This window comes from Nuphar pumila, chromosome 6 (assembly GCF_984573655.1).
Source record: "Nuphar pumila chromosome 6, dmNupPumi1.hap1.1, whole genome shotgun sequence".
Taxonomy (NCBI): Eukaryota; Viridiplantae; Streptophyta; class Magnoliopsida; order Nymphaeales; family Nymphaeaceae; genus Nuphar; species Nuphar pumila.
Window position 1 is genome coordinate 108,715,021 of NC_143254.1, and position 12,706 is coordinate 108,727,726.

Genomic DNA, 12,706 nt, shown 5'->3' on the forward strand with positions numbered 1-12,706 from the left:
AATCAAAACAATTTTTTTTGTTACATCCTACCCTCCTTAAAATAATTTTAGCTGCGAAATTTCTATTGCATACATTGGTCAAAATACAAGTCAGGGTATTTTTCCATGATATCAGACTCCGGCTCCCATGTGCATTCATTTATTCCATGGTGTTGCCAACGTACTTTTACAAGAGAAATCGTCTTCGATCTTAGCATTTGGTCTCGACGATCAACGAGTGCCACTGGTCTTTCCTCGAACGTCAAGTCTTTTTGGATATCCACATTATCATAATGAATGATGTGTGATGGGTCATGAATGTATCTTCTCAGCATAGATACGTGGAAGACATCGTAGATCTGAGTGTACTGAGGAGGCAACGCAACACGGTAAGCTGCCTTACCGATCCGATCCAAGATCTCAAAAGGTCAGACGAACCGAAGACTCAACTTTCCCTTCTTCCCGAAACGGAAAATGCTCTTTGTAGGAGATGCTTTAACAAAAACCATATCTCCTGTTGAGAACACAAGCTCTCTACGTCGACGATCGACGTAACACTTCTGCCGACTTTGCGCGGTACAAAGACGTTCCCTGATCATCTGCACTTGCTTTATAGTGTTGTAGCACTATAGGTGAATCTAGCATATGTTGACCAACCTCATCCCAGTAAACAGGTGAATGACAAGGCTTCTCGTACAAGGCTTCGTACGGGGTCATACCGATACTCGCATGATAACTATTATTGTACGCGAATTCGGCCAACCCGGTATGAGAGTCTCACTCTCCCTTCCAATCCATCATGCGAGCTCGCAACATGTCCTCCAAAGTCTGAATCGTGCATTCAAATTGTCCGTCGGTCTGAGGGTGGAAGGCGGTGCTGAATTTCAGTTTCGTGCCCAAGGCCAACTGCAGCTGCCCCCAGAACCTGGAGGTGAACCTCGGGTCACGATCGGAGATGATTGACATAGAAACACCATGCAATTTCACAATCTCCCTGACATAGAGGTTTGCCAAGTTGTCCAGTGACTGACCGAGTCGTATAGGGAGGAAATGCGTCGATTTAGTGAGTCGATCCACGATCACTCGAATCGCATCGTGTTCCCTCCGCGACCTCGGCAAACCGACGATGAAGTCCATTGTGATGTCTTCCCACTTCCATTGAGGAATCTCCATCTGTTGCATCACTCTGTCTGGACGTTGGTGCTCAATCTTAACCTGTTGGCAAGTCAAGCACTTTGAAACATACCCGGCTACGTCCCGCTTCATTCCACTCCACCAATATATGCACTGCAAATCTTTGAACATCTTTGTGCCGCCCGGGTGAATCGTATACTTGGACCTGTAGGCTTCAGCGAGAATCTCATCTCTCAAAATAGGATCTTCTGGCACCCAGAGACGATCCTTATGCCATACACCTCCTTCCTCACTCAGACGGAAGGGGGTATCGACCCATTGTGCTAGAGCCTTCAGCTTTTCGTACTGCGCATCGATCTTCTGACTGACAAAGATCTTTGACAATAGCTCAAGTTGAGCTACCATGGTGGAAAGACTGATCGAATCTGGAGTGACCGCAAACGGTTCCCACGATATCAGATCCTCGATCAGCTTCCACCCTGCGAATAATAAATTAACGAAAACGCTGGGAGACTTGCGGCTTAGAGCGTCGACCACGACGTTCACTTTTCCTGGGTGGTAGGACAAGGTAAAGTCGTAATCATTGGGGAACTCCAGCCAATGCCGCTGCCTCATATTCAGCTCTTTCTGCGAGAACAAATATTTTAGGCTTTTATGATCTGTAAAAGCCTCGAACCGCTCCTCGTACAAATAGTGCCGCCATATCTTCAATGCAAAGACCACTGCTGCTAACTCCAAATCATGAGTCGGATAATTCTTCTCATGTATTTTAAGTTGGCGTGATGCATAGGCAATCACTCTATCGTTCTGCATTAAGACGCAACCCAAGCCTATCCCGGAAGAGTCGGAGTAAATCACAAAGCCGCCTTGACCCGAAGGTAAGGCCAAAATAGGAGCAGTCGTAAGGCGTTCCTTCAATATCTGAAAACTGCTCTTGTACATGTCGTCCCACACGAACTTAGCTTCTTTCTTCAGAAGTTGCGTCAAGGGTAGAGAGATCTTAGAAAAGTCCTGGATAAATCTTCGGTAATACCCAGTTAATCCAAGAAAACTCCGAATGTCATGAACATTCCTCGACTGTTGCCAACTGAGTACAGCCTCAACTTTCGTTGGATCCACGGACACACCTTCCTTGGAGATGACATGTCCCAAAAACATGATCTCTTCTAGCCAAAACTCGCACTTAAGAGTACTTAGCGAACAAACGCTCCTTTCATAAGGTTTCGAGAATAACCCTCAAATGCTCATGATGTTGCTCCCAGCTATCGGAATACACCAGAATGTCGTCAATGAACACGATCAGGAAGGTGTCTAAGAAAGGTTTGAACACCCTATTCATGAGATCTATAAACGTTGCAGGAGTGTTAGTGAGTTCGAAGGGCATGACCGTAAATTTGTAATGATCGTACATGGTCCGAAAGGTCGTCTTGGAGATATCATCTCCCTTAATTCTGAGTTGATGGTACCCAGAGCTAAGGTCAATCTTTGAGAAGATCTTGGCCCTCTGCAACTGGTCGATCAGATCCTTGATGCGTAGCAATGGGTATATATTCTTTATTGTCGCCTGGTTAAAAACCCGATAATCAATGCACAACCGCAATGATCCGTCCTTTTTCACGAACAAGACAAGAGCACCCTAGGGCGAGACACTGGGGCGGATGTATCCCTGATCCATCAACTCTTGCAACTGCTTCTTAAGCTCTTCGAGCTCGGCTGATGCCATCCGATATGGAGCCTTAGAAATTGACGTAGTACCCGACAACAACTCGATGTTGAACTGCACCTCACAAGGTGGAGGAAGGCCTGGCAATTCCTCCGAAAAGACATCTGAAAAATCTTGAACAACCTCCAAGTCTCCCATCGGAACTCGCATCGGCTCGGACAGGATGACATTAACCAAAAAGGCAGTGCATCCCTTCCTCAGGTAGCCTTGCGCCTTCAGCGACGAAATCAATTTGCTCGCCCGAACGCGTTTCGCGATCTTGAATTCCACCTTGAGCATTCCTGGTGGAGATAAAACAATACTGCTATCTTGGCATGATACTTGTGCAGTCAATCCATGCCTAGGATGACGTCAAATTCCATCATCACTAGCAGGATAGCACAAGCCGGTAAATGTCGATCTGCCAAGACTACGTCCAACACTGGTACATAGGCCGCATAAATGGTGTTTTTCTCAATCGGGTTATACACTTCAAGGGTATTATGCAAGGGTTTTATCGGTATAAGCAAAAACTCGGCAAAATTTACCAAAATAAAAGAGTGTGTGGCACCACAATCAAAAAGCACAAAAGCCGCTTTGTTAGCGACAAAGAGGGTACCTTACACTAGGTCGCCCTTGGTCAACTGCTCGGCCTTGGCGGTGTAGACGTGTCCTGGCACCCTCCTTTGACCGCTCGCCTGCGGTTGTGGTGTTTGATACTGCTGTTGCGGTTGTGGTGGCCGAGGGAGCAGAGGTGCTCCATTGTTCTGTCAGGAGTCATCAGCCGCCTTTTTGCGGCAATTGTGGGCATAGTGGCCCATCTTGCCACAATACAGGCATCCGCCTATGTCGAGCGGGCACGCCTGCCCAAGGTGAGATCGCAGGCATCTGGGGCATACGTTGTCAGCCTGTTGCCTAGCTGGAGGGTTGCCCTGAGGCCGTTGACGCTTCGAAGGAGGATATCATTTCCTTCCTCCTTCGCTTTTTACTGGAAAGAGTGGTCGTTTGCCTGGGCCGTCGGAAGGTGTCTTCGGCTCACCACCCATAGCGGGTGCCCTCCTGCTCGAAGTACTCCTAGTGTGCTCCCAAGCTTCACTCAGGTAGGTGGCAGCAGCAACTGCCGCAGAGAAGGTCGAGGGCATGCTCGTTAGGACCCGATACATGAGTCCCTCCTTCAACCCCCCAAACAAACTTTTCTGCTCGATCCCGATCATCCGTGAACAGGTTGGGGCAATAGGGTTCCAAACTCTGGAATTTGGCGATTAATCCGTCAAACTCGAATTGCCCTGGCTGAGCTCCAAGAACTCTACCTTCTTCTCCCTCGCATGAGGCGGGAAGTAGTTCTCCAAGAAAGTCTTTCTAAAAGCTTCCCAAGGAATGGGTAAAATTTCTGAAAACTGCACACCTCGGGCCATGTCCCACCAATTGCGAGCATTCTCCTTCATCTTGAAGGTCCCGAATAACGTCCTCTTGTCATCGGGCACTGACAAGACCTCGAACACTCGTTCCACCTCCTTCGCCCAGTTATCGGCCATGTCTAGGTCGGGCTTGCCGTCGAAGGTCGGGGGGTCAAGCTTCAGAAATTTCTCATACATCACTGCGGTATGCGGGATCGGCTCAGAAACGGGCGTTGGTTTCCTTTGGGAACGAATCTGGTATCGCATAGCCGCAGCCAAGGAACTTAGGAAATCCATCACGAATCTCCATTGATTTGACCATTCGTCAACAAACCCTTCGTTCGAGTTCATTGCCATCCTTGGAGTAAATAAGGAATACCAATAATTAGAAATTTCAGGAAGCTAAAAAAAAGCCAAAAAACATAAGTACTATTCATGTTTAACATGAGTAGTTTATGAAAACCCAGAAATGATGGTACATAAGCAGAACGTGTCAAGCCACTTAGCTTAACAATGCAAAATGCACTTACTAAGCAAGAGGAAAGGTATACTCACAGCACGATGTGGATGCTCAATGGTCAACAATCATTGTTTCTCTTAGCTCTAATATCAAGTTGTAACGCCCTAAAATTTCAAACTTGTGAACCTTTTGGAAAAACAAACAAGAGACTAAAAAGAAATCTCTTTATCTCAGAGATGGTTTATGAAATCAGCGGAAGACTATTCTTTTGTTAATTTCATAACAGCAAGCAGACAACTTTGGGCGCGTTAGCTAAAAGAACCAAAGCGCACAACCCATGTTACTTGCAAACACTTGGAAAAGTCACTTTCATTTAAGTTCTCCAAATAGTACAAAATTCAGATATCCCAAGAAAAATCCGTTACAAAACCCAAAACATCCAGGACTCGATCAAAGAGCAAGAAGAAGAAAGTCTTGGAGCCATCTTGCTATCGCGCCATCGCTCGTAGCGTACCTAATCATCTCATGTACCTATAGAATGGGTTAGTTTCGGGAAAAAACTAGTAGGTGCACAAGAGAGACTACAAGAACCTGAATTATGTACATTTACTTCAGTAGGTTACGTAGTTTAAAGCATATATGCAATTAAACAGGTAAGAAATGCAAGCAGGTAATTAGTGCAAATGCATAAGTAGTACAAGTGAGTCAGTATTGCAAGCGAATCAGTAGTGCAAGCGAGTCAGTAGTGAAAGCGAATCTTACGACCCAACAACCAATGTGGACAGACTTTATATTTCAATATTACTGGCCTACGGGCACGTGTAGGCAAAACGTAGAAACAACTGAAACTAGTTCGGGCGTCTGTTATTCTATGTATTTTGAATAACCCGAATAGCTAGTTGAGTCCGCTCCTAAAGGGACGGCTTTAGCCGAGAGAGGATTCCCCAAGGGCTGAAAAGCAGTGTCACGGATGCATCCAACTTCTGCAGAAGTGTTGAGCTAACTAATGTAGCCTCTTTCTCCTAACTCCAATTACCGGGGAGGCCGGATCATTACCCGTAGGGTGGTTGTTCACAACCTGTCTATTGGAGTTTTTGTATCGCTCTGTCCTCCCCCTTGAGAGACAACAAGAAGCGAATGGGGGTGTTAGGGGTTGTTTAACTAACGACCCAGTTTATGATGTGGTTTTTAACCCACTCGAGCATCTTGCCTGTGAAGGCGAATGTGAGGTCATTTTACATGATTACAGCATTGTGCATTTAGCACTATTCGAGGTCGCACGACCGTCTCATCCGATTATCGCAGTACTAGGCGTGTCGTGCACGACTACAAGTACTCTCGGATGAAGAAGGTATAGCTCCTCAACAGAAGCCTCAACAGGAGTGTTTCACAAAGATGTAATGTTTATCAACTTTACTTTATCTTTTGAAACAGCAGTACCTTGTGCCAACATTATGCATGTGATTTCCTAAAATCTCATCCGCTATCGTTGTATCTACATGCCTCACATGACTCGATACCGGCCTCAATAGACGGGATACAGGTTTCTCAACAGAACCCCTGCTAAGTAGTTCGCTCGAACCCCAACTCGTCTACAGGACTGCATACTCGAAGAGTCAGGATCCTTGCAAGGTATCCCTCTCCTTAGAGAAGGATGTAAGGCTAGCTCCCAACTCAACTCTCATCGCAAGAGAGAGAGTGGTAAATGCCCCTTGCAGCATCCACGAGGTTGCCTTTAAGGCATACGCAAAAAGCAAGAACTTGCACGTCATCTGCAATAGCAAGGCAATACCAACACATATGCAAAAGCAAGAGCCTAGGCGCAGAGCGCGATGGCATGGTAAAGGCGGTAAGCAGAAGTCCAACGCTAAACCTCGACGCGATGTGTGAAGGCAAGTAAAAACGATAAGCAGGAGTGCAACGCAAGATCTCGACGTGATGCGTGACGGCAAGTAAAAACTATAAGCAGAAGTGCAACGCAAGATCTGGATGCGATACGCGACGGCAAGTAAAGACTGATAGAAGGTAAAGAGCAAGGATCGCGAAACTGCGTCCTTGAATGAAGTGCATACTCGTATAAATATATATATTTGTATATATATATATATATATATTCATTTAATGATCGTTTTTACTCTAATTGAACTTAATTCAATTATCCAAGTCTTACGTGCAATCTTTCCCTACCTTGGAGAGTTACGAGCTTGCCGGCGTCTGTGAATGTACACGATTGACGGCTCGGGTCACGGAGCGCGAGTGGGATCCGTCGTAGCTGCAAATACGTGATATTAACATGCAACCCAGACAAAAGCAAAAGCAAGGAGAAGACTCGACTTATCCGATAGATAGGGCTGGGGCCAACCGTCCCAATGGCCTCGAAAAAAAGGATGGGGCAGTGCCAAATGACCCTTGCTGCCAAAAGAGGGACGTAGTCAAAGCGAGCTAATGACTTACGCTTACTGAGAATTCTTCGTTGAAGACCAATAATTACAATAATCTATCCCCATCACGATGTAGTTTCTGAAGATTACCCGGGCCTGTCGGCCAAGGGTATAGGCTCGTGCACAAAGGGCAGGGGGCCATTGGCCCCTGCTGGCAAGTAAAAAGGGCAGGGGCCACGGCCCCTGCTAGAACAATAAAAAAGAGGCAGAGGCATTCAACCCCTACTGAAATAAACAGGGCAGGGGCCGATGGCCCCTACTGGAACAGCAAAAAGGGGTAGAGAGGAGGGGCTTGGCCCCTCCCCTGCCGCATAAGGAGCAGGGAGGGAGCTTAGCCCCTCCCCTACAGTAACGGAAGCAAAGAGGGGGGCTCAGCCCCTCCCCTGCAGCCAAAAAAGCACCGGGAGGGGAATCGGCCCCTGTCGTACCTTGCACGACGTTAAAAAGGCTCACAGAGAGAGGGTTGTACCCCTCCCCTGCAACCTAGGGCAGCAGGGAGGTGGCTCAGCCCTCCCCTCCTTGCGTAACGGATAACCTAGGTGGAAAGAGAAGAGACGGGAGAAGAGGGGAGAAAAGGGTAGAAAAGGAGGTGGCAGCGCACAAGGGGGGGGGGGGGGGGGGGGGTCGCAGGTCGTCGGTGACAGTGGATGAGCGAGAGAAACGAAGAGATAGAGGGAGACGAGAGGATCAGTGGGGGAGAGTCGAGGACGAGAGAGAGAGAAACTGCAGAGAGCGAGAGGGTAAGGGAGAGAGACGAGAAGGCGAGAGGCGGTGAGAGGGGTTTCGTAACCCTCCTCCCGCCTGCCTCGTTGTCTTAAACGACAGCGAGAGGTGGTGGTCCGGGTCGAGTCTGGATCCGGCCTGAATCAAAACAATTTTTTTTGTTGTTATAACACGTGTCAACACCCGAACACGCCATTTTACCCTCCGTATATACAAGTTTATATTCAAATTATAATTTTTAATTATATTTTCAGTATATAATATATATAGAGAGAGATTATATTCAGTTTATGATGAATTTATTTTGCATTTATGTGATATATATAGCCATATTCCCGTACCCACATTTTTTAGAATTGTGGTACCCGCACCTGTGCACCCGTACTTAGGTGACATAGGACAAGGGATATAGAGAAAAAGACTTTAAAGGGAAGAAGGAAAGAGGATTTAGAATGAGAAGAAACTATGAGAATAAAAAGGGGGAAGAGTTCTACCATGTACCAGCAATGAAGTCTCCAAGGGCCACAATGATTTGTGGCTCTGATACCATGAAAATCTGATCTCAATTCAAGTGCCCGAGAGAGAGAGAGAGAAAGAGAGAGAGAGAGAGAGAGAGAGATGGTGAAGTTATCCCTTAATTCTGTTGATAGGTGAGGGCCGGCACCTCAGAGCTTTATTAATATAATATTACCCTAGTAGGGTAGAATACAGTCAGGACTATACAACTGATATGATTGCAAAAGGATACCATACATGGGACGTCCCACATAAACAGAAATATCAATGCAAAAGGAAACTGAAGTACACACTAGGAGGACCCTTAAATACAAACATATAATAGGAAACATATCCAGATTGGGATTCCTATCTTGAATGACAAGATTGCCCCTGGATGTCCGCCTTAGTTCTAACATCCATAAGCCATCAGAATGCACATAGCAATTTCCATTTAGCCACAGACGACCCTGTGACCTTAAATTAATGCATCCAGTGAACTTGGTATCCAAAGCATTCAAATATCTTCTTATCAAAATTCCCAAGGAGAAAACGTCCCTTTTATTGCCATTCATAGAAACTAATATGGATTTGGCAGTGAATATTTTACAACCTAAAAAATAACCATATTACATAGGAAATTTGGCAATTGAAAAATACTGAATTTTGTTGAAATTTTTATAAAAAGTACAAAACATAAAGAAGGAATTTCAAGGAGATTTTTTTAATACAATTAGAAAATTAGGATAAATTACAAAAATCCACAGAACTTATCGGATATTTATAGGGAACTTACTTTTTCTTAACAGATTCCAAAGGTTAAGCTGAAGTATAGAATTAAATGTGTTTTTTACTGATAAAATAATGCATCTTCCGTACTTCTGTTTACAAATAACTACTGAAGGTATCTTATGGAAATCGCATCATTTTTGCGCTCAAATATTCTTCAAAGGAAAGAAAATGAAGGACAAGTGATTATAATAATAAGCAAAAAGCTGCAGTGGTCCTTTGTGAATAAGTGATCAGTTTGGATGTTTTTGTTACTTCACTCACAACTGAAGAAGAATATCTTTAATTATGTTCTTAAATAATAACCATAGGTGGCCAGTGGAACAAAAACAAAATCTAGTCCATAAGCACATGCTTTAGAGCTCGCGAAGTGATGAACGAAATGGTGGACCAACAAAAAGGTGGTGGTGGTGGTGGTGGTGGTGGTGATGGTGATGATGGAAACACTTTTCTCTATTACTGTAATATCAAAAAAATGAAATAAACAGTTCATGAGAGACAATCAGAGAAAACAATTAATTGGAAGATTTAAGCCACACCTGTGACAAAAATTACAAGAAGAACAGCAAAAGCAATGCTCCCGCCATCATACCAGCCAGCCTTAATGCCCTACAAAAGATAAAAGAATAATTGAAGTATTAACATATGAAATTGTAGAGGCCGACAGAAAAAGGAAAAGAATTACCTCCATGGGTGATCTCATAAATGCAAAATCATGTTTGTCCAAAAGTAAATCATTCACCATCACAAAAATGACTACATGTAAACTGAGCCCAGCATATTTGCAGCCAATAAGAATAAGAACATAAGTAGGCGTAAGACAATGCTCATGTGCACCAGTTTCAGAAAACATACAGGCAAGTAACAATATGTCATTTAAGCATCGCATTATACCTCAAGACAAGTAATCCACAAATGTGGCACCAAAGGAATCAACAAGTATGCTGTCAAGCACAAATAGAACATGAAAGCCTTCATACCAGCGGCAAAAACAACAACAACAGCTTGTCATGTAGAACTAGTTTGAAAACCAAAATTCAAAAAGAAAAGAGAAGTTTGCCTTGAAAGTGTCCATACATTTAATAAAACATAATAGAAAGTATCAGCTTCTGTAAGAATCTCAAGCGATGAGGATTCAAGTCATCAACAAATAATCAACTTATACATGAGTCAGCATATAATTTAAAGGTTAAGAACATCTGAGATGACATTTAAGTATAGTAGCATTCATAAAACCCATGAATTAGACAAAAATAAACAATAGTATATTCAATAAACTACAAGTAGCACTGGAAGACACATATCTTAAGAAAAACACCAGAAATCACTTGACTCGATCATCAAAGTATAATTGCAATGCAATCATTTCATATAAGACATTTGGCAGAGCACTGAGCAGCCAATAATAAGAGATCCTTGAATTCATGTGGCACCAAATCAATATTAGGATTTCTTTAACTATTTCACCAGGTGGCAAGGAAGTGTGAGTGGGTCTTTTTGGTAGAGGCCATAACACCATATAAGCCCAATCTCCTGACGTTTAACTATATGTTTTCACATTGGGGGCATCATATCATAAGACAAAAATGCCTCATACCCGCTAAATAAATATGGATCTAGCAACTTAACCAGAGGAAAATATATTGTGTGAGAAACAAAATCCAAGAATTCCACAAATGGTGAGGAGTATAATTATGAAAAGACAAAACCAAGCAAAAGTTTCCACTGATGCATAAGGAAACCAAATACTTTATTGGGCAATTTAAAAAGAAAACAAATGAAACATACAACCAAAGAGAGAAACTCAGAGAAGGCAAATGCAACTTTACCTCAGTCTTAATGCCTAATGCCAGTGAAAGTGCAGCAGCTATCATCAGGATAATAAGAGTTGTGTCTTGACAAGCTTCCCAAAGAAAGAGCTGGAAGAAGAAAAGAACAGAAAAATAAGTGATGAAAAAAAATAAAAAAAAAAACCTCAAAAACGAAGAAATAAAAAAAAGAGATCAGAAAGGAAGCAGCAGAAAGCTGAAAGTAAAACCAAGAAACATACGAAGAAACTTCTTCCCTTTTTCCGAGGATATGTATTTGCACCAAATGCCTCTTTTCGAACCAAAACTTCATTTTCATCTCCAGGAATCCCTTTATTCAGGTTAGATTTTAGCAAATTAGCTAGCCCTTCAACCTAAACACACTCTGTATAAGTAGCAGCTACAGAGAGAATAATATATGAGAATATTTAATACAAGATCTTTTATGATTCCAGAACTTGCCCCGCCATATTCTTGTAAGGAGGAACTATCATGGTGGTGAGTCAAATCAGCAACCATGTCACATCCAATTCCAAACCCATGAGCAATGTGGGAGGGTTCCTGGGGAGCACCTGGTACTGAACAAATCAAAAGCAGATGTAAGAGAAAATTATGATAATCTACTTTCCAAGTGCTTCTCTATTTAATATGTAAATAACAAATTTGCAAAAATAGACAGGAAAAAGGAACTGACAAGGATTTCCAATTTTACAATGTATTGATTTCATCATGATCATGTGCTTAAAAATGGATATCACCAGCTATCTCTTTACAATGCCAATATTAGTTCAACTATAGAGGAACCTAAGATCTGCTCAACCTCAGACAGGCCTGCAGTTATTCATTAGGGTTGTCCTGCTAGTTCCTACATAGAAAATGATTTTAGTCAGTGTTGTTAAAAACGAGTCTCAAGGCACAAAAAGCGCACCTCGCCTCAAGGCGAGGCCCTTGTGCCTCGAGGCGCATGTAAAAAGCGCAAAGTCCTTGAGGCGTACACCTCAATGTGAGGTGCACGAATTTTTGGGGCAAAATAAAGAGGCCCCCGACCCAAATTAGGGTCTGGGGCTTCCCTTTTTCTGCCTCTCACTCTCCCTGCTCAGTGCTTTCTAGTCTATTAGTTGTTGCTTCATCAATAAAGCATTTTTTTATTTGTATTTTTAGATATTTTTTATAGTTTTTTTTTAGTTTTCAAAAAAAAATTGAGGCTTATGCTTTACGCATCACCTCAGTTTTTGGTGGAGCGCCTCGCTATGCCTCAATGATTTTCACAATATTGATTTTAGTTCTTTTTCCAAATGAAGTGGGTTTCCCTTCGCCTTCAAGTAACATCAAGAAAAAGAGGATTTCATAATGTGTCAAACCTGTCAAAGGTTTGGAGGCCAACAGTCCATCTACACTGACTAGAGATTCAGACAGTTCCAGAGAAAGTATGGCCACAAATGAGAAAAGGACACGCAATCCCACAATATAATTTCTGGGATCCTGTTCTAGATGTCAAAGACCAGACTTGCCATTTGAGTCACAATCCCCAACCAGAATTTGCAGTTCCACCTGGGGTCCCCATTGTTAATATTCACTTCATTCTACGCAATATGAAATTGCTCCTAGGCCATCAAGTATTGGCAGCAGAAAATGCAACCTATGTGATGATGGCAAATATATTAAGAAAACAAAATTTCAAGAGCCCTAATATTAGGATCTGCACAATGCAAGCATGCCATATTAAATGCATTATTACAGGTATCTTGTCCTTTATCAGAAATAACTGTTTTTGCAAT

The 12,706-nt window shown here is 43.1% G+C and overlaps 1 protein-coding gene and 1 long non-coding RNA gene across 2 annotated transcripts in view; both read right to left on the reverse strand.

Moving 5' to 3' along the window:
- The window catches only part of LOC149835627 (calcium-transporting ATPase 5, plasma membrane-type-like), a 64,105-nt gene extending 54,294 nt beyond the window's left edge, over positions 1-9,811 (reverse strand). The window contains exons 1-2 of the mRNA XM_090009627.1: positions 9,806-9,811; positions 9,660-9,729 (exon numbers count right to left, since the gene is read on the reverse strand). Coding sequence (XP_089865753.1) covers positions 9,660-9,729; positions 9,806-9,811 — 76 coding nt within the window. The remainder of the gene's footprint in view (positions 1-9,659; positions 9,730-9,805) is intronic.
- Positions 9,812-10,599: 788 nt separating this feature from the next.
- LOC149835628 (uncharacterized) lies at positions 10,600-11,507 on the reverse strand. Its single transcript, XR_016432341.1, has 3 exons — positions 11,391-11,507; positions 11,171-11,302; positions 10,600-11,039 (listed from the first exon to the last, which is right to left on the reverse strand). It is a non-coding gene; the product is annotated as an uncharacterized LOC149835628 (long non-coding RNA).
- Positions 11,508-12,706: the final 1,199 nt, after the last annotated feature.